Source organism: Ictalurus punctatus, chromosome 14 (assembly GCF_001660625.3).
Source record: "Ictalurus punctatus breed USDA103 chromosome 14, Coco_2.0, whole genome shotgun sequence".
In the NCBI taxonomy this organism is placed as follows: domain Eukaryota; kingdom Metazoa; phylum Chordata; class Actinopteri; order Siluriformes; family Ictaluridae; genus Ictalurus; species Ictalurus punctatus.
This window is the reverse complement of record NC_030429.2, coordinates 1,234,603-1,257,068: the sequence shown is the minus strand read 5'-3', so window position 1 is coordinate 1,257,068 and position 22,466 is coordinate 1,234,603. Positions and strand designations below refer to the sequence as shown.

General features: G+C 47.0%; 1 protein-coding gene across 9 annotated transcripts in view; it reads right to left on the bottom strand.

The window, feature by feature from the left end:
• Positions 1-757: 757 nt before the first annotated feature.
• ptpn12 (protein tyrosine phosphatase non-receptor type 12) overlaps positions 758-22,466 on the bottom strand; it is a 38,582-nt gene continuing 16,873 nt past the window's right edge. The window contains exons 2-18 of one of the 9 annotated variants that reach the window (XR_008397815.1): positions 19,162-19,270; positions 16,953-17,029; positions 15,962-16,057; positions 15,052-15,090; positions 14,699-14,770; positions 14,519-14,578; positions 14,260-14,402; positions 13,672-13,738; positions 13,494-13,571; positions 13,251-13,349; positions 11,540-11,625; positions 8,342-9,099; positions 5,254-5,325; positions 3,505-3,569; positions 3,388-3,421; positions 2,892-3,150; positions 758-2,252 (exon numbers count right to left, since the gene is read on the bottom strand). Coding sequence is in view for 3 of the 9 variants with exons in the window: in XM_017485089.3 (XP_017340578.1) it covers positions 2,191-2,252; positions 3,061-3,150; positions 3,388-3,421; positions 3,505-3,569; positions 5,254-5,325; positions 8,342-9,099; positions 11,540-11,625; positions 13,251-13,349; positions 13,494-13,571; positions 13,672-13,738; positions 14,260-14,402; positions 14,519-14,578; positions 14,699-14,770; positions 15,052-15,090; positions 15,962-16,057; positions 16,953-17,029; positions 19,162-19,270 (2,007 nt within the window). In the remaining 6 variants the exon portion in view is untranslated. Of the gene's footprint in view, positions 2,253-2,891; positions 3,151-3,387; positions 3,422-3,504; positions 3,570-5,137; positions 5,326-8,341; positions 9,100-11,539; positions 11,626-13,250; positions 13,350-13,493; positions 13,572-13,671; positions 13,739-14,259; positions 14,403-14,518; positions 14,579-14,698; positions 14,771-15,051; positions 15,091-15,961; positions 16,058-16,952; positions 17,030-19,161; positions 19,271-22,466 lie in introns of those variants that run through there. The other 8 variants (XM_017485089.3, XR_008397818.1, XR_008397816.1 and 5 more) reach the window with 8 other exon arrangements.

The following is a 22,466-nucleotide window of genomic DNA, read 5'->3' as shown; positions in this document are numbered from 1 at the left end:
CTAGTTTGACTGAAATTGAATATTTGTACTCTAATTTTTTTTTTAAAAACAAACATTTTTATTTAGACCTTCACACAGTTGGTACCAAACTACTCAGGAAAGTGTCAACCTCAATGATGATTAAAAAAAATAATAATAATTTGGAAACAATATTGCCACATGTCGATCAATTCTATGAAGGCGGAGCCTAATTAGGGGTCCGAGTACCAAAGGTCTTGGAACCCTATTGTTTTTGTTTGGGTTTTTCTTCCCTAAACAAATCACACAGACCAAACTGTAAATCAGAGACATGAAACCTGTTGATTAGATGGTACTCTGTCCTGCTACTCCGGCAAGCGAGATTGGCCAGATTGGACCAATCATGGAGCAGGGTTTTACTTTTTGGCCCATACGTCATGAACCGTGAATCGTACATGCAAAAGAAGTTCTTTTTCCTGCAAACGAATTCTACTTTCGTGAACTAGCCCTAGGATTTTCCCCACATACTCACAATATTGCTACTGCACAGATGATGATGCTCAAGCTTGGACCCCACAGTTTGCCTCACACAGCTATATTTACAGCTGTTTTTTCTTTACATGCTCACTTTCGCACATTATTATTTTACTAAGAGTGCTAATAACTCCAGAGGACACTGGTATACAACACTTGAAACTATGAAATCTACTGAGCTTGGCATCTAAATCCGAGTAAATCGGTAGAACCGAGGCTACTGTACATAATTAACACTTTACATAGACACACACACACACACAAGTTCGGAAAGCAGTGCATTGTTTATAATAGTGAGAAAAAAAAAAATCCCAGTTCCACAGTTCTTTCTGCTCAGGTTTGCACAATTACACCATTCAGTTCTCCTGTACACACTGTTCTTATCCAACACTCATCACACGCTTCCCACAGGTGCTGATGTGTTCCGATCGGCTCTATACCGGCGCGGTGTGTTTGAGAGAAATTCGATTTCACAGTGGGGCTAATAAACACTTTGTTTTTTTAAAGCCATGTCGTTTTTACACCCACCGGTTATTACTGACAAATAAGACGAGCCAAAGCAGTACATTCCTCTTCATGTCTTTTTTTTTTTTTTTTTTACTGAGAAGTTGATTGGTTTATGCAACATATTAACAGGGTTGTTGAGAAAGATCCCAGAGGCGCGAATGCGATGCTGTAAATCCCTCTTTCAATCACACACACACACAGTCTCAGTCTCTCTCTCTCTCACACTCTCTCACACACACACACACACACACACACACACACACACACACACACACACACACGACAGGAAGGGCATGCAAAAAGGCACAGTGAGGCTCGGAGGCCAGTGATACGGGGTTAATGGGGGGGGGGGGGGGGTAGGAGGAAGAAATAAAAAGAGAATATACAAAAATAACCTTTGGAATACAATTTACAAAAAGCATTATTACAATCTTGAGCCCATGAGATCTCAGGAAATAGCCAATAAAACAGCTAACCTTTGGAAAACAAACTATAAACACTGAAAAGGAAAAAAGGGGAGTGGGAGGGGGAGGGGCAGGGGGGATTGTGATAACAGGAGCAAATAATTTACAGGTCACAGTACATGGGGGCATCATGCACAGACTTCTTACATCTTCTGTTATTAAGAATATTTAGCAATAACACATTCTGTACACCTATAAAACGATGCATATAGGACTATCAAGGAGTTAGCGAGGGAGGAAAAAAGCAAAATATAAATGAAGAAACAAACAGACAGTAGTTCTCGGTCCCTGTGGGGGTGTGTGGGGGTGTGTGTGTGTGTGTGTATATATCGTATTGAATTGTCATAGAAGTCACAAACTGTATAGAAAAGAGATGACGGAGTTCCAGGACAGCAATGCGTTGTACGTTTGGGGCCGTCCAATCCCGCGTCGTTTTTTGCTAGAGGGAAATAGAAACAGATTGTGGTCCCGGCGAGGAGGAAAGGTAGCACCGTTGCAGCGAGCCCACGGCGGTCGAGCACCGGGCGAGTGCGACCGCAGCATGGAAGATTATCTGAATGGTCCTATCCTGACCGATTGTTTTGTTGGAAACGAAGCGTGCGTGGTGCCGAGAGATTCAGGCTCTGGACCTCTTTCTCCGAGAACGCGTAGAGGACGGGGGAGCGGTGATGTTACGTCTGTGTGTACGTGATGGTGCGTTTAGGGTCAAACTGCTGCAGGCCCTCGATCATGTCCACTCGGATGGAGGGTTTCTCGGGCCTTTGGGTTGTGTGCAGCGGTTGCCAAATCCTGAGGAAAGAAGAGCAAAAGCACAGAAAGGGAACCGTGGTGAGAGATTTAGGAGACGTCCTTGCTCATTGTGCAAGCTTTTGCATGTAATAAAAGTAAACAAATAAAATCTCTCTACGTGTGTTAAAACACACAGCGACCCGGCCCCTTGGGTACAGTTCACGACTAATATTCATTCTGATGCTGGTGCTTTTCATCATTTTGAAGCTTAAATGAGCTGCTGATTGCTAGATCTCAAAAGTGCCACTGATTATCGTCCTCAATCTGCTGAAGGAGGAACACCTCAGCAAAAGTAAAGTCAGCTGAGAAAAGTACGGAAGTTATTGGGTGGGTTTTTTTCCCCCTGGAGGAAAGACCACTACTTCAAGGGAGCAGAGAGAGAACTCTGTGATCGTTCCTCAGCTCCCGTCCTCCGTCCGGTCATAATTACTAATCCCATTTCAGCCGGACATCTCGCTAATTCTTCACGCAACCTAAATGCTGATAACCCTCATTTCTATCTTCTACTCAAACACACACAATCCTGGACACCCCAAGACATCTCATCTGCAGAAATAACATCCTAGTTTTTAGATTTTCCTACTTCCTATTCGAGTAACTGTATCCAGGACTTTTATCGTCTCGTTTGTTAAAACAGACCACGCAGAAAAAGCGCTGTATCTGGATTCCAAGGCAACTGCGGGTGGAGACCGCGCTCGAACGCGTCGCTCCGTGACGACCGACAGGACCTAGACGTATTCCGCTGGTGAACCCGCGGCTTCCCGGCACCGACGTACGGCTCGCGCGTGAATGCGTCGGACCCACTCACTCATCTGTGAAAGTGTCTCGGACCCCGTTCTGGCGTCTGCTTTGCTGACGGTCCCCGTGTCCGAGTGCTTCCCGTTCTCCTGCCCTCTTCCTGGTAAAGCGAGCAATACAGAAACCATTTTTAAAAAATGATACCCATTATAAAATCACACCGGTGCGCTTATTAACACCGACATGACAAGGAGGAACAACGCCTCGTGATTTAAAGCTCGAGGGAACTAAAAAAACATTTAGATAAATAAATAATTCCGATCCCAGTCTCTGTGTGTGTGTGTGTGTGTGTGTGTGTGTGTGTGTGTGTGTGTGTGTGAGATAACATTATACATACCTGACTGATGTTTGGTTTGTGTGTTTGGAGCTCGCTGTAAGGTTAAAACAGATTAATGTTTCATTTCGTTAGGTTCAAACTGAACAGAATCAAAGCGGTGTATTATTTCAGACCTACCTGGAGGGAGGCGTCGCCTAACGCTCCTGTGCATTCATTCGGCTCCACCTGCACATCCGCGGGATCTGAAGTATCGGGGGAGAAGCGCAAACAGAGGCAGGCTTACGACAACAACGAATCAGACAGGGTTTCAAATAAAATGTTGAAATAACCATTACGTGACATCACCCACTGACCGAGCCGATAAACGCGCGTACTGACGAGTGCTCCGAGCGCTCCGGTGTTCCAGGTAGAACCCTACAGCGGAGAGGTTCTCGTTCACATGAGCCTCCAGCTAGAACCTCTAAGAGCCTAAGAACGGTTAACCATCTCAAACCCTTGCGGAACTCTCTTTACTAGGTGTGCACGGTAGATTTTATACCCAAGTAACCGTCAGTCCCCTCCAGGATCTCCCCATCGCCCGGCGCAAAATCGCGCGAACTCCGCGATATTCGGAGGAGCTCGCAGTTTTCCCAACTTACAGCAGATTTTCCGCAGACTTTCAGACAAAACCCTCTTCGTTTCACGTGCGTCGAACGTGAGCGCGGCCAAAACGTCCCCTTTACTGAAGAACATCCCGTGCAAAACCATTCCGCAGGACTGAAGTTCAACGCAAAGAAAACGCCACAAGTTTGAAACAAGCCACGACAAAAATTGAGCGATTTTGGCTGCAACGATCTCACACACACACACACACACACACACACACACACACACACACACACACACACACACACAAAAAAAAACAAAACAAAAAACCTGAAATCCTTTATGGACTTTGTGTGCCTACAGTACAGATGTTGAATTATGATTATATTCACAAGCTGTGAATACAATTCCTTCGAAAAGCTCAGGTTTTCCTTCAAATCCTTCCGGAGCGAATCGGGAAATAAAGAAATCAATAAAAGTTGCTCTCGTGGGAAAGTCGTAGTCTTGGATGCGATCGGGACGTGCGTTCTACACTACGTCGAGGAAGAAGTGGCGGCCACTACGCGACAGTAAATCCGGCCGACGTTTAAACCCCTAACGCAGTCGTCATGAATGATGGACTTGGCCCTCTTTAGTCATTTAAAAACCCCTTCAGTGGTGATAGGAACGTGATTTAGTACAGCGGTGTGCAGTTTAGGTGACTGAGGATAAATATGTACGGCTGTGAAGTGTTACGGGAATAAAAGACGACCCCGTGCACGTCGGTGTGACTAACACACCGAGGACCCGCTGAGAGCGTAAAGCCCCTCGGAGATTAAAGCCCCGCTGTGATCTCAAGGCGAGGTGTCCATCAGCAACAGACGCCACACAGATCTCCCGACGGTTACTAGCCAGCGATCCAGAGTCTAAACAGCTTCACAACTGGGTCGTGATACGCGCGCTAATAATAATAATAATCCAAAAATGATCTGTCCCAGCATAACTCCCATCTGCCCACGTATGAGAAAGCACTAATCAGGGAAAAACATCTGAACAGTCTGAATTTAATTACGAATCAGCAGAATAAAACTCGATATAACGGAACTCACCTTCAACTTTTTTAAACAGTAAATCGCATAAGTTCATTAGTAAGACATGAAATCAGCAGGGTTATAAACGCTTCATTCACAGAACAGTAATGGGAAAAGAAAACACACTCTGATTTATAAAAGTGGTGAATATTTACCCCACTTCCTGCCCTTTAAGCCCTGACATGAACACAAACATGAGTTAAAATGGATCCATGGCTGCTTCTGATGCCCTTTGTGTGGCCGGACAGGGAAGCAGATGGCTGGGACGCACCTGTGGCCAAAAAGAAGGACTCAAGGGTTCTTTCGGGAAGAGGGGGAGGCGAGTCTTCACTCTCGTCACTGTCTGGAGCACACAAGATCACGGTTACCCACAGCTCATACACGCCCGTACACACCTCAGAGCACTCTGCGATAGGAAAAGGAGCCCGCAGAACCGCACGCAGCCCAGCCGCCGACCAAACCGGCCCGAGTCAAAGCCCAGCTGCACATACAGCGAGTTTCGAATGCCGAGGAGATGAAATCATAACGGATTCCGCGTTCAGAGCTCGGAGAATCCGACATGATGTCTGCATCCCTTGAAACACATTGCCTGAATAGAGTCGAAGGAAATGTAGAGTTTTGAACTGGACAAAATTCATTTATTTATATTCTTTTACATGATTTATGTTTTTTTTTCCTCTCGAGTTCATATTCAAATCCTGCTTCCAGCTTCCGAAAGCGTGATCCCGTCCGCCTTTAGAACGGAACACGGAGCAGAGGTGCTTCGAGCAACACGGTGAAAAGGATCGGAACTGAGGTTAAGCTAATGCGATGTCTGCTAGGAGATTCCCCCGACTCAAACGGCACTAGGAAGAGGGCAAGTAAGGTAGCCCAGAGCGAGAGAACCGCGCAGCACTGCTAGCGAACATTATCATTTGGTGTAACCAGGACGGGGTTTCTCCTGTAGACGAACCTTGCTATAGAGCCCGCTGCGTCGGCGCCGTTCCTCCGAGTAGGCATGTGTACTGGCGGGCAACAAATTTATTTATTTATTTATTTAGGCCAGAGTGTCCCTTTAACTCTCACTGCTAATGAGGTGTCGGCATTTCAAACAAAAACACCGTTGTGGACAAACATCTTTTTATATCTATAAAAATAACCCAATCAGGCAATGTTTCCTCAGAGATACAAACTGAAATTGAAAATAAAGATCATAATTTGACAAAGAAAAAAAACCCCAAAAAAACAGAGAGAGAATGTGTGTTAATTGATGTATTATATATATATATATATATATATATATATATATATATATATATATATATATATATATATATATATATATATATTATAGAGCACAAAGACGGTCAATGCCGGCGAGGAAACAGGCGTGACTAGCTGGATTGAATAAAAGCGCTTCCAAGTGCATAAATCACTGCAGGATGAACACCCACTTCCTCTCAGCTCATCCACAGCCCACAAATCCACAGCCACAGCACATGCAATCAATCCGTTCCACCGTCAGCCCGAAACCACGTCTCCGAACTCCGAATCAACTCCGCGTGGGTGAATTCTGATTTCTGAACATGGAGGAAAGAGCAGCCGGCTTTAAAAAAAAAAAAAAAAAAAAAAAAAAAAAAAAAAAAAAGCGGGACAGGAACGTGTCCGACACCGACGGATATAATTAATATTCATTAAAGAAATCAAAACCAGCAGAACGAGTGAGCGGCAAGCGAGAAATAAAAACAAAAGCAGAAAGATTCTCAAAAGGCGAGTACTGCAGTTCCATTCAGGTGTGGACAGACTGCTGGTCCGACATGCGCCGCATTCCTCTGAGCATTCTCTCACCATCCAGTAACACAGACGCGCATGCACACACGCCACAGGAAATCAGCAGCAGGTCGGATTAATAATCAAATAAAACACAACCTCCACAGCGGCACAAAGTGCAGCAGGAATCTCAACGTAGCGCTGCTTTTACTTTCGTGTTTATACTTTCGTGTTTACTTTTGGGTGCGATTTCTTTAGAACAGTGCTGTGGTTATTTATTTATTTATTTATTTATTTATTTATTTATTTAAAATCGTGAAATGACTAACGTCAACTGGTCGTAGAGTCGAACAGCTCCTTCGTTTCAACAATACAACTTTCTCATTTAAAATGTGTTCGGTAAAATTGTAGGAAGTTCTCCTATTTAAAAATAAACAAATAAATAAATAAATAAATTTAAAAAACACACACGTTTGCGGGGGGGTTCAAATGAAGGTGTTTATCAAAACACCGAACCTGAAGGTTCTCAAAGTTTATTCGAATGTATTTAAAAGTGTAAACAAGCTCTGAGGTACACGGGTAATGAAGTAAACAAATGTGGAACTACTTTCGCAGTAGACCCCAAGCCTTTTCGCGGAGAGCGACACTTTTTAAAGGATATTTCAAGGATTGCCGATGGATGGTTCGCCTCACTAAGGGTTCTCACCCAGTAGGAACCCTTGTTCTTGTGTGGTTCTGCTGACCCTCACTATACAACACTTATCCAGTGTTGACCAAGAAGCCCATTTCATAATAACCCTGCCAGCGGGGGACTAAGAGAAAGGCTCACGCCGGCGAAGGTTCATTTAAAGGTCTGTCCTAATCCTACAGATAGAGAACCCTGGGTTCTAGATTTGACATTCTTTATACGTCACCCGACAGATACGCAAAGCTAACATTTCTTTGAATTTTGAAGAGTTTGACGATTTTTCAGCCACTGATCATCTTTATAATAGCGCCAATTTAGAAGAAGAAGAAATAATCATTTGACCAAACTTCTACCCGATTCTTAAAAGTGTACCTATTTATTTAAACTGTAACAGACTGAATATCTCCTGCATTGTGCACGTCTCCTGTGCTGTACTCCATCCTGCCTAATCAGCGCCCCTCAATCTCACCTCAGATCAGTCACAAGACTCCACCTGCACAAAAAGCACCAGGCCTTTGTGATCAGCGAGACTGTTTGCATTGGGAGAAAACAGATCTGGACCTGATGGAAACAACATGGACGTGATGTTGAAAGCCAACTGTGCTACAGTTTTCAGATCGAGGAAGGATTTCGTTCTGTGTTTTATCGCAGGACTAGTCGTCGTGTTTTTATTTCAAGGGTTTGCTAACTGGAAGAGCATTTTTTAATTTTTTTTTGGAGAAGCCGATAAACTGTCGTTTTGATTCCAGGAGCTCTTATGTGCACATTCTGAAGAGGTGCAGCGAGATGACGTTCAGAAGACAGCCAATTACAATCTGATGTATAGATCATCTCGTTAAAAATGCCCCTGCCCCCACACCAAGATCCCGCCCCCAGAGGAGACAAACACTAGCGAAGGATAGCTTTCAGCACTCTGACATACCTGTCTCTGCATCTGCCTTTGAGCAAACACCAACTATGGACATTAAGGTAACCTTCCTGGGGACGGTGTCATCGTGGGGTGCTGCTGACACTTTGCCGGTCACTGTGGTGGACGCGCTAGACTTGGAATCAGTGTGATGGGAAACGAGCAGGGAGACCTCGCCGTCCTCGGGCTCTGGGTCCGAGTGGTCTGAGTGCAGTGGGTTGGTGAAGCTCAGAGCGGTCCTGACGGGCGCACCCGCACCCTCAAGGGTGGGGCCAGAGGTCATGCTGGAGACGGGCGTGGTGTTCGAAGAGCGTGTCCGTCCCGCTTGGCCCTTGTTGGTGCGCAGAGGCAAGTGGTCAGGGCGGGGCGGGTTTTCTGAATCCTGTGACAGAGAGCTGTTATTGGTGCGCACTTTGAAAGCATGCGTTCGTTGCAGGGCACTACTGCTCTCGAAACTACGCGGCCCCTCCTGCAAGGGCACTTTCTTGATCTCCACACTCAGAGGGGTGTGTCTATTGGACTCTGGAGGGGAAGGGGCAGACACAGAGGCAGGCACTCCCTGTGGGCCCCCGCTGTAGTTCTCGTTGAGGTCAGGTTCGTGTTCAGAAGCCAGCAAGTGCAGCACGGGTTTGGGGTGGTAGCGATCGTTCTCCTGGCGCACATCGCTCACCGTGGGGAACGCTGAAGGCGGTGACGGAGTGAGGATGGGTGGCACTGGCCGAGGCTCGGGGGCCTGCAGGATTTCCTCTTGGACCTCGCCCTCAACCTGAGAACTGAGACAAAGTGCGGGAAACAGAGTGACCACAAGGTGGCAGACTACACTCAATTTTGAGACGTTCAATCTCAAGTGTTTCTACTCATTTAAAGTTACGATTAGACATGGCACTGATCTGATACCCAGGATCACTATCGGGCGATTACCTGCAAAAAAACTAAACAAAACGATGGATCGGACATCTGACAGAAAAAAAAAACATCATGTATCAGATCCTGTAACAAACGGCAAAGATTGGAACTGAATTTGGAAATATATAATATAAACAAGAGAGACTTGACTGGTTTTGTCCTTTTGTTAGGATTGATTTTATTATATTTAAAATGTAAGTGATTTTGGTGTTAGCTTAACTGGGAAGTGTGTCAGAGTTAAAAAAACAACAACAAAAAAACCTTTTAAGCTTAGTAGACATTATGGGATGGGTACGGAGGTACTGATATTTTCTGATAGTGGAAGTTTCAGTATTGGTATCGAGAAAAAGAAAAGCAGGGCCATCTCCAGTTCTTATATTAATGACGTCAGAGAACTGAATTAGAAATCGTTTGTGCGTGTTTAAATATATACACCGTAAACCACCCACCCCCCTCCCCCCTCCCCCACAAATGCACTGAGGCTTAAACATAATCTCCCTCACAGCCTGAGGAAGGGAGGATGTGGTCAGGAACGCTACGAGAGGCCGTGTATGTGATTCAGCACTACAGATCTGTATGCGATACGCTCGGCAGGAACAGAAGGCGAGTGTGAAGTAGGTCAGCGCTTCAGAGACGGGTCCACCACATTACACTCGCTGTAACTCATAACTCACAAACGCTGCCGTTCATCAGTACAACGCTCTGGTGAAGCGTCAGGACCACTGTAACTGCAGCTCCACGTGATCACTCCACCCCTCTTCCAACCATCCACAAGCACACACACCTGTTCACTCACAGGCCAACTTAAAGCGATCGCCTCTCGTTCTACCTCTCTCTCCTTCTACCCCTATCTCTCTCTCTCTACCCCTCTCTACCTCTCTCGATCTATCTCTACCTCTCTCCCTCACTCGATCTATCTCTACCTCTCTACCTCTCTCCCTCACTCGATCCATCTCTACCTCTCTCTCCTTCTACCCCTATCTCTCTCTCTCAATCTATCTCTACCTCTCTCCCTCACTCGATCTATCTCTACCTCTCTACCTCTCTCCCTCACTCGATCCATCTCTACCTCTCTCTCCTTCTACCCCTATCTCTCTCTCTCAATCTATCTCTACCTCTCTCCCTCACTCGATCTATCTCTACCTCTCTCTCGTTCTACCCCTACCCCTCTCTCGTTCTACCTCTCTCTCCTTCTACCCCTATCTCTCTCTCTCAATCTATCTCTACCTCTCTCCCTCACTCGATCTATCTCTACCTCTCTCTCGTTCTACCTCTCTCTCGTTCTACCTCTCTCTCGTTCTACCCCTATCTCTCTCTCACTCAATCTATCTCTACCTCTCTACCTCTCTCCCTCACTCGATCTATCTCTACCTCTCTCTCGTTCTACCTCTCTCTCGTTCTACCTCTACCTCTCTACCCCGGTCACATTCTACCTCTCTCTCGTTCTACCTCTCTACCCCTACCTCTCTCTCACTCGATCTATCGCTACCTCTCTACCCCTCTCTACCTCTCTCTCGTTCTACCTCTCTACCCCTTTCTACCTCTCTCTCTCTCTCTCTCCACCTTTCTCTACCTCTCTACCTCTTACTCGATCTATCTCTCTCTCTCTCTACACCTCTCTCACTCGATCTACCTCTCTTTCTCTCATTCTACGCCTCTCTCTACACCTCTCTCTCTCCACCTTTCTCTCTACACCTCTCTCTCTTTCTCTCTCTCTCTCTCTCTCTACACCTCTCTCTCTCCCTCGTTCTCTGCTGCAGTAGCTCATACAGAAGAAAAATATTACAAAGTGTCACAGTTCATAAACCTGCTGCAAAAACTCAAGCAATATTATAAGCTCTGTATGAATTATACACAATTACATACACAATCGCGCACACAAACACACACACGCTGTATTCTAAGGTCATAGCTTGTAATTCTTGACCTCCGACTAGAGAAAAGCCTCTCAACAGATTTCCTGCTCTGGAATTCCGCTTGGTCTCCTCAACCCCGAGTTCAGCGAGTGGCATCGAGTCAACATGGCCGCTCACAGCATGGACATTAAACAAAGTACCTACAAACGAGTTACACTGTATTAACACCTGCATTCGCTTTAGAAAGAACACCGTGTGAAACAGTGGCTCTCGTCACTCCGGACGAGATGACGCAAGACCCCTGAGTACCATGTTAATCTACACTCACACCACCACTAAACCACCCAAAAACCCTGCACAGAAACCACACCTCGCCTTACATCACATTCCATTCCATATCTAGAACGATAAGTAAACCCATAACCCCCTGAAGCATGGTAGTTCCTGTTACCTCCGAATACGCGGTGGTTTGGGTGGAGGCGTGTCCCACTGGTCCTCATCCGAATTCTGGCTGGGTTTTTCTGGACTGCCTTCATCCTGGGAACACACACACACACACACACACACACACACACACACACACACACACACACACACACACACAGAAAACTCAATTAAGACAAGACAATGGGTCAGAATGTTGCTCACAAGCTTTCCTAAAATGAATCAAGCAGAACTGGACACCGACGTGGGTGGATGGAGATCCAGCTGCCGAAAGAAATCCAGTCCACCTTGTTATTAATCTGTATGCCCAAGTCATTTGATGGTAGCAGAGGCTACCAGAAAGTCTCCAAAACTACAATCTGAAGTCACCGACATCACCACAAGCTGTTTGGAAGGGTTTGAAGAAAAAAGCCTCTACTCTCATCCAAAAACAAACTCGAGCGTCTTCAGTGTGCCGACACTACTGGACCTTCAAATGGGATCGGGTTCTACGGTCAGATGAAACCAGAATAGAGCTTGCCACAATATATATACCTCAAATAGAGAGGTAGCCGTATGGAAAAGTACCTCATGTCCACGGTTAAATATGGAGGAGGATCTTTAATGTTTTGGGCTGTTTTTCTGCCAGAGGACCTGGACATTTTGTTAGGATACATGGCATCATGGACTCTATCAAATATCAACAGATATTAAATGAAATCCTGACTGTCTCTGCCAGAAAGATTCAAATGGGCCGTGGTTGGATCTTCCAGCAGGACGATGATCCAAAACATCATCAACATCAACACAGAAATGGTTTACTGACCACAACATCAAGGTCCTGCCATGACCATCCCAGTCCCCTGACCTGAACCCCATAGAACACCTGTGGGGTGAACTGAAGAGGAGAGTCCACCAGCGTGGACCTGAAATGTGAAGGATCTGGAGAGATTCTGTATGGAGGAACGCTCTCAGATCCCTCGCCATGTATTCTCCAACCTCATCAGTGTTATAGGAGACTCAGAGCTGTTATCTCGGCAAATGGACGTTTTGACTAAAAACTTTCACAGCCTTCTTTGCTCACATTTACCGAGGGTGCCAATATTAATGGAGGGCACTGCAAGTACACTATCCCTGGCAAATAACAGTACTGCATCCTAAATACACATTGCTTTCTGAAAGTCAGTTGACTTTACTTTGTTAATTTATGCACTTATGACAGAATATCAACAGTTACTTTAAATACACAAACATGATTTCAACTCTTTCTCTGAGATAAGTGTGTGTGTGTGTGTGTGTGTGTGTGTGTGTGTGTGTGTGTGTGTGTGTGTGTGTGTGTGTGTGAGACTCCATGGCCAGTGGCCCGAGCCATGATTACTGGACGGAGGCTGTGCGTGTGTGTGTTCAGTGCCAGATGTGGGTTGATTCTCAGGCTCTAAGGGCATTTTGGGAGCATTAAGTCTGCAGTTCTCTGCCTTATAAACAGGATGTTAGCCCTGGCGCCGGTCCAAGTGCTAACTGTTCCTCTTTTTACATTCGCACACACTTGAGCGTGTTAGCGTTTGTTTGTTTTTTCCTCCTCTCTTCCCTCGCTACAGTGAGCGTCATTTTATTTGAAATGTTTCTTTCCCCCTGAGCAGGAAGAACATTAGGTATTTGAGCCATGCATGATTGCAAAGTACCAAAATGTACGCTGGACACTCTGGACACTGAATGAATAGTGGAGTGTCGACGCTCACCATGCCATCTGTCAGCTCTGAATTCGTAGGACTCTCCAGCAGCAACAGCTGCTTCTCAAAAAGTTGAGCGATAGCTCTATGGACCAACTCGTACTGCTCCTGTGAGTGAGAGAGAGAGAGAGAGAGAGAGAGAGAGAGAGAGAGAGAGAGAGAGAGAGAGAGAGAGAATGATAAACGAGCACACAATTCATTTGTTTGGAAATATACTGCATGTGCTTATATTTCTACAAGGCGTTAACTCACCTTCGTCTGAACGGCCGAGTGCCTCTGCGTCCGCATCTCCTGAATCAATTGAAAGACGTTAAAATCCTCAGGAATTCTCTAGAAGAAAGAAGTTTGAGACGACGCGTGAGTGTAATGACCTGAAAAGGCAAAAACACTGATACGGTAGCTGGAAACACGGACAGGCTAACGAGGTTACCCCAGTTTTCAGCAGGTTCCATGTATAGTCAATGGCACAAATAGCACCTGTTCTCCCACATCCAGCACTGCAAATCCAAAGGGGGGGGGTGTTAGAGGGGGAGGAGAGAAAAAGGAAATCCAGATCAGATTTGAGAAATCAAGAGTGTTTGTCTCAGCCTCAGGACTCGTCTTCAATATCTTTCATACGCTTCGTAGCAAATGAGTACGGGCTTTCCCGCAACCAGCATCTCGCACCCGGGACAGGCGTTTAAACGGTGTGTGCCTCCGGTCTGAGCCCTGAGACAACCCATGTGGCTTCAAATGGGCCAATAACAACTTGCCTAAAGGTATTTCCTGACTGCAATTAATTATAGCCTCAGATCAAAGGTATTGAAAAGGGCCAAGAATGCCGTTTAGAGCCCCTATTGTGTCTCTCTCACACACACACACACACACACACACACACACACCCTCCTTCGTAAGCCTTAAGAGTCGGACATGATGTCACCCTTCAGCTATGCCAAATCAATGGCACCCCATAGACACTCAAGGAACAGACACGTCGGACGTCCACAATACATGAAAAACAGTATGAAAGTAAGTAAACCTGCAGTGTACGCAGACAGGAACCTCATCGTGCTCCTGGTACTCCCTCATCAGCGCGATCATGTCCAATATCGAGTCGAACGATGAGGGAACATCGTGGTCTGGCCAGTTGATGTAATGGAATTGGGTTATTCTACGAGAATCCTAAAGAACGAAAGGACGGTTAATAAGGAGACGGACCAGATGACGGACACACACACATATAAAATAAACGTAACGGGAAACCGATCTCAGCGGACCGGACGGCGGAAGATACTCACGTTGTCAAACTCCACTGTTAAGCTACGGATGTAATAGTCGGTTCGAGCTTGTTCCGATTCCTATCAAAGTCGGCGAAAGAAAGACATAAACCACGATTTCGTCTCGTCTTTAACGGACTCGAGTCAAAGGAGATAAATGTGGAGCATGCTGGGAAATGTATGCAGGAAGCCGCAACTCACACAGGAGATCCTGAAAGGGCCAAAGGACGTGGGCTCGTCTCCAAACTGGGGATAGTACCGCTCACATTTTTTCTGCAGGCAGGAAACAGATGGCTTTCATTAAAAATAAACCCCACTTAATATGATGCCCACTACCTAAACCGCACCGTAGAGAAGCCGGACCGGTGCTCGACTAACCCAAACTCAACCACATTAAAGCCTTATGCAGGTGCAGAGCTCTTGGAGAGAGAATCCTGTTTGTAATCAAAACATATTCATTCAAAAGTATTCATCACTTTCTTACAAAACAGTACAAAGAACACTCCGGTACACAAACGCACCAAAGCGTGTTAAAAGAGCATGATCACTCTTACCCTGCCCATCTCAAACTCCCGACACGCCATAACGATCACCTGCGGAAGAAAGTGGAGTAGATTCAGACCGTTTACATTTAAACATCACGATACACGCTGAGAATGAGAGCAGAAAGCGTTCAGAGCCCATCCCGCTGTTCACACTGTGTTGGGTTGATTCTTTTTCTTTTTTTTTGTGGGGGGGTCATTAACAGACACGCAATAACTCATACAGACGAAGCAAATCATTTTTACAATCAAACAGAAATCTCATTTAAGTAAGTATTCAGATTCTTTACTCGGCACTTAGTAAGAGCATCTTCAGTGTAAAGTACTGCTTCGAGTCTTCCTGGGTCAGTCTCGAAAAACTGTACGTTCCTTGACCAATTAATCCGTTTAAAAAGAAATCTTTAATGCAAATCAAGTGTGCGAAAAGCAAAGGGGTCTGAACTCTTCCCGAGCCCGCGGCACACCCGATCACAGATCTGCGAACGCTCCTCGATGACAGCGTGCGCGAACAATACGATTCCTGCGCTATCCTGTGTAACGCTGACGAGAGGACAAGAGCGAACTTGTCTCTCAGACGTTCCAGAACATTCAACACGACGGTAAACAGTTCAGAAGCGCAACGTGTCCGTCATTTCTTAATGAAGGACTGTAATCTCTGGCACATCGCCGTGCTGTGGGAGAAGTCACACCCAGCGGGAAAACCATCCACTCGGGTGAGGCGATGTGCATCGCAGTGGGTGTTGCAGTGGATTATTTTCCCATAACAGCACAGATTCTAATTAAGCCAAGGCACGAGACATTCATACCAGCACACGCAAACGGACACGCATTCCGTGGTTATGCGAGAAAGCCGCGAAAGTGATCTCTGACTGCTGCGTGTTCACTCCCCAGACCAAACCAAAACAAAACTGCAGCTACTCACTGCGACGTGGTACTCCCAGATCATCCTCCAGAAGTCGAGGACCGTGTTGGGTAACGGACCCTGTGTGGCAATGTAGGCCTCAGGCCCATCCACTCCCTGCACAACCACAGGATGAAATCAGACATTAAAACATTTACACACACACACACACACATTCTTTTATAGACAGTAGTTCTCACTCCTATTTGGTGATCTCATGATTCGTGGAATCTGTTTGTTTGATGTAAAACGGCTTTTCCCCGTCACACACAAGCATCGACGTTGCAAGCGAAAGGAAAAGCCGATATCAAGCGTCTTACTCGGGTGATGGACCGCCGCGAGGCCGCGGCACAGATCCTACACCGCTCTGGAAATGTACCGGGGGATACACACCTTTAGATCCCAGTCGGTTTGCGATCGTTTTTAAAAATGAATATATATTATACCTCGAGCGTGCGGCGCTAGCACCGAGGCAGCAACTTTAGACCACGGGAAACCGCGCCGCTGCTTTGACTCGAAAGAGAAAACGAGCGCCGGACAACCAACCAACTTAATAAAAGATTTTAATCCCGAGCGGCGAGCAAACGTACAACGCCGTGTGACTGATTCAACGTGCGGATTTGATCGACGTTCGAGTTTTGGTTTAAAAACACGACCGCTTGCTGATTCGCCGTGACGAGGTGTGTGGAACATGATCTCACCTTGTACTTTAGATTAGAACAAATTTGGTTATACAAACCTGTAATAAATACACAAGTACCTCTCAAGTACCTCTCAAGTACCTCTCAAGTACCTCTCCTCGTCTAGTCATGGTTTCTACACGCATACATTTTATTTATTTAATTTTTTAAAAGATGTCGACTCTGTTTATTATTGCGCTACTTCAAATCAGCGTGCAATGAAGCTCGAGATGGAGATAAAATATTTGCACTGTAGTGTGTGTGAGTGTGTGTGTGTGTGTGTGTGCCTGTTTCGCTCAACAAACATGAGCAACAGTTCTCACTCCTTTTACCTTAATGAAGTTTGCGTTGATGTAATCCGTGTCCTGATTGGATGTTTTTAATGTCACTTTCACTCGACTGTGGTCGACTAAAGGGAGAGAGAGTCACAGTGAGACAACGGCACAGCTGATACACACATCAACAACTCACCTCACCGCGTCGTGCTGCGCACGGAGCCGCAGGTCTCTGCCGAACCTCCTCAGACAGAAGGGTTCAATTCGTTTGTGAAACACTGTCGAACAAGCATGCGTGCTCCTGCTCGCGCTTAAGTGATCGTTCTCCATCAGGAATGAGAACGTGTTCTCAGAAAAGCCTTCACGCGCTGGGTTCGAGCGCTGGAAAGGCTGCTTAAAGGACTCCGTGTTGACTCGCGGCAGCTTATTTATTTATTTTTTAAATAAAAGATGTTGTTTTGAAACATAGTTATCTCGATTACGTTAGATAGAAGATGGAACGCTTTCCAGAACGTTCCAGTCCTGTTCTTATTTCTAGGGCATAGCAGTAGGGTTAACTATTAAGATAAAATAAAATAAAAGTATAGAACAATTTATTTGTTGTTGCTCTGAGTTTGAGAAATTTAAAGATATGAGACAACAGATCCCAGAACCGAGAATTCCAGCTTTCATTTCCTCATATTTAGATCTAGACGTGTTAAACAAGCCATTCCAAACGCCGTGACGCTACCTCCGCCAGGCTTGACCGAGGAGCTCGTACGTTTCGGATCACGAACCCAATACCCAGTGCTTGTGCAGTGGCGCCGATAGATTTTCCCCTCGCTTCGCTCAGCTTCAAAATGCCTTGCTTTTTTCCCCTCCTACAGACAGCTCTCTGGTCTTCATGTTGGTTTATCCTTTTTAACAAATGCAGCGTTCATTCTTTAAACAAGCCAGTCGCGTGTCCCAATATTATTGATCACGTGAAGAAAAATAAAAATGGGTGCATTTCAAACATAAAAGTTGCCACGTTCCAAGTTCTTGAAAACTTGTAGATCAGGAAATGAAATCTGAAATCACTCATCTTTTGATCTCGAACCCAAACGTCTTCAACCTACAGCAAAAAAAGAAAGAACCGGCCTTGCTGTTCCAATACTTTCAGAGCGGACCGCGTTCCCGGTGCCGTATAGCATGGTACAGAGCACACTGATTAAGTCTGTGCGGATTTAGACAGAAGATCGTTGTGTATCGACTGTGGTTAGACTTGAGGGTGAGCCGCTCTAACTGCAGGAATGCAGACGAGAGCGTCTCATGCACCCGGGTCTTTCAGGAAATGGAATATTGTGCTTTCACACACATATAGATGATTTATGTGAGCTGCATTGTGATGCTTCGAATCTCCAGAACACGGACGGCCCCTAGACAGAAAAATCCGCACGCGGATTTAACAAGCCGTACACCAGCGGCTGTCGGTGTTGGGAACCGTAAGCTGCCCCACGCGAACAGTCTGTGTGCCAGCGAGAGCATAATCCCCCTTGTTCGTTTATATAAGCCATTTATTCCGTCCGGTTTTGTCGAGCCTGACTAAAACCTAACGTCTCTAATGAGGTAACGTCCTCTGGAGACGTTTCGTCAGCGGTTCCAGCTATCCCCGTGTTCCCGATTCGGAAAAGACCGTCCGTCATCTGTGTACGCCGATTAATCGGCCTAGTAAAGCGTATCGATATGATCTAGACGTGCGTGACGCAGCAGGCGGTGGGGTTCAGGATCGCGGCGTTCACAATACCGAGGTGCGTCGCTTACGGAAGGATTTCGGACGGTTTCCGAAAGCAATCTGCAACTGTATTTGCAAACGCGTTTCCTAATCGCGGACGCGGAAACTGTGACGATGCGGATCGCGCGTCTGCGTTTACGTGAACGGAGTTTGCCGAATTCCAAATGGAAGCGCGGAGTATTTCCAACGTCTTGCGCGTTACGATCCGGTCATATCGAAATAACGATAGCGGTTACCCCGTGCGCTATTTCGCTTCGTCGGGGTCGTGTACGGGGCCTGAAGCACGCTACATTTCAAACACAGCGCCGTGTACTTTTACAGGATGTTCAACCTTCCAGTCTGCCGGGCGTCTACGAATTAAGACCGCCTGGAGAGGTCACGGCTCACATCTCGGGTCGCATTCGCACGGGAGACACCGACTTCAGTGACAGCATCATGAACGTGATTCACTCGGGCAATATACAGTACAGCAGTCTGGCTATTAAACTGCACAACACGCGGCGCACTACTTACACGGCAGGATGTCTTTATATCGGTTCTTTTTCACGTTTTCTTCTCTCTCGCCGACGTTAGTGGGATAGATTTTTTCCGTCTTGTATTTGGTCGATAATCTGCGTAATCTCTGTGGGCAGGGAAAGAGAAAGAACAAAGAGGGAACAAAAGCAAATGTTAACAGACTGATGCTTATAGCACACACACACACACACACACACACACACACGCTATGTACTTAACGCATATGTAATACTACTCGAAATCCAAATGATATGAAAATGAACGTCCTGTGATGAGTCGCGAGCGTGACGATACGTTCGTTCACACGCATCAGGACGGCTATGTGAGGGATCGATTGATGGGCTTTTAAGCTCCATCGGGTGCTTCCGTCTCCATCTGCAGACCACAAGGGGCTTGCTGTATAAAACCACGTAAACCATATGGCCTTCATGATCACCAGATCTAAACCCGTCTGAACGTCTACGGAGGGTTTTTTTGTTGTTGTTGTTTAAAAAAAATAATAAAAAACTCCAGGGAATGCTTTATATCTATCTATCTATCTATCTGTCTCTTTTCCTGTACACTTCCGGAGACCTGAAGATAATTAGATGCGCGACTGCTCGTTCCCAGCATGCCCGTTGCACGTAAACCGCGACGAGCATCAGCCGATGAGAAATGCCAGGGAGGAAACGTCGCGAGGTTCTGAGAACCCGACACGACCGACAGTTCCTGCAATTACTTTCACAACACAACGGGATTCTGAGACCAGGCCCTCTTCGGGGATGCCCTCGAGTGCGAAATGATGTCGCTCGCGCGCACGTGCTGCTGCAGGCTCGACCATGAGAACTTCCCACAACTGGACTTGGCCACTAGTTAGAGTGGTGTCACTCTCAGTCTTCCATTTACTCGTCCTGACCTTTCTCCATGCTTCCTCTCAGCCTCTGAGAAAATGGCGTGGGCGTCGGGGTTACGAGGGTTTGTGTGAACGCTCTGCCTGCTAGTTTTGAGGACAGCGCACGCCTCGGCCTGAACAAGTGGATAACGCGAAGCTAGAGGAATGAATCAAAGTGTATATCCGACTATCTATACATCTATATCGATAGATAATATTATACCTCCATATTAATATTGATATCGTAAAACCCCAGAAGCTTTAATTCCTCAAACAAGGTCGCCAGTCCACTCGGTAGCTGAAAGAACTGTGCTAATCGCTGCTTAGATGTGATTATTCCGGTCCGGTCTGACGCGGACACGGAGGGCGCTCAGGGTGAGCGGCGAGCTACACAGAATGTACTGGAAAACAGCACACTCTCAGGCCTGCAGTAATGCTGTTACAGCTATTCTGGGCTCACACAAATCAAATTTTCATCAGTGACTCTCCAGCGGTCCTACAGCACATCCACACACTGCTGAGAAAATAAAACAAGAAATGAATACAAGTTTAAAAGGTATAGTGAGCCTTCCAAGCACGTAAACGCCTCATGGATGTGTCTAAAAACCGAAAAACGCACCACGACCCCAATCTCTATCTCGACCCCAAGCTTTAGGCGTGGCTCGGGGTGAACGGCTCTGGGGCGCTGATCAGGAGCTCAGGAGCTGTAGGTCAATGAGACCGTTAGCGGTACTGCATCTTCAGGATTTCTGCCATTTCGTGATCGCAAAATCGAGGAACCGCCGCGACGCTCCCCTCGCACGTTCGGTGGATTCAGGCCGAGACGCTTCGTTTTGACATCACGACACGAGTTCAGCCAAAGCCCTCTCCGAGTCACGTGCGTCGTGATGATGTCAAAATGACACGTCTCACAAAACAGCAGAAATCCTGGCAACTCCAAGTGCACGTCATCAACGGCAGCTTTAACGCAGAGAGATGATCTGTAAAGAAAACCCTCTCTCTTAGCAAGCATGAAAGGCTCTCTGGACTCTTCAGACATCACCAGACACTTTCTCAAGCGTGCGCATGGCGGAGTGGGAATCTGCTGTGATCGCTTGGAGAAACGTGGCGTGTAGCAGGAGTTATCTCGCTGTACATCTGGCACGAGCAGATCCGGTGGAGGGGGGACACGAGTCGACGTGAGAAACGTCTCAGAAATCCACAAACGCACGCAGGCCTTTCCTCAAACGCCACGTGATGCACACGGACACGACCGACACGCAAATGCAGCGCTTCCACTAATAAACAGTTCAAACGGGCTGCATTTAGTCACGTGAACACGTCACTGCAGGCAAAAACACTCGCGTCCGTGTCACGTGCCCACTCTCTCTCCGTCTCTCCCTCTCTCCCCCTACCCCTCTCCCTATACATCTCTCTCTCCCTCCCTTCATCTCTCCCTCAATCTCTCTTTCCCTTCATCTCTCCCTCTCCCTCCCTCTCTTTCCCTTCATCTCTCTCTCCCCCCTCTCCCTATACATCTCTCTCTCCCTCAATCTCTCTTTCCCTTCATCTCTCCCTCTCTCCCCCTCCCTCCCTCCCTCTCTTTCCCTTCATCTCTCTCTCTCCCCCCTCTCCCTATACATCTCTCTCTCCCTCCCTCCATCTCTGTCTCTCTGCCTCCATCTCTCTCCCTCTCCCTCCCTTCATCTCTCCCTCTCTCTACCCCTTCTCTCCCTCATCTCTCCCTCCATCTCTCCCTCTCCCTCCCTCAGTCTCTCTCCCTCCCTCTCCCTCTCCCTCTCCCCCTCTCTCTCTCCCCCTCCCTCCCTTCATCTCTCTCTCCCTCTCTCTCCCTCCATCTCTCCCTCTCCCCCTCTCCCCCTCCATCTCTCTCCCTCCCCCTCCCTCAGTCTCTCTCCCTCCATCCCTCTCTCCCCCTCCCTCAGTCTCTCTCCCTCTCTCTCCCTTCATCTCTCTCCCTCCATCTCTCTCCCTCCATCTCTCTCCCTCCATCTCTCTCCCTCTCTCCCTTCATCTCTCTCCCTCCATCTCTCTCCCTCCCCCTCCCTCAGTCTCTCTCCCTCCATCCCTCTCTCTCCCCCTCCCTCAGTCTCTCTCCCTCTCTCTCCCTTCATCTCTCTCCCTCCATCTCTCTCCCTCTCTCCCTTCATCTCTCTCCCTCCATCTCTCCCTTCATCTCTCTCCCTCCATCTCTCCCTCTCCCCCTCCCTCAGTCTCTCTCCCTCTCCCTCAGTCTCTCTCCCTCCCCCTCTCCCCATCTCTCTCTCTCTCCCCCTCCATCTCTCTATCTCTCTCCCTCCCCCTCCCCCCATCTCTCCCTCTCCATCTCTCTCCCTCCCCCTCCCTCAGTCCATCTCTCCCTCTCCCCCTCTCTCTCCCCCTCTCTCCCTTCATCTCTCTCTCCCTCTCTCTCCCTCCATCTCTCTCCCTC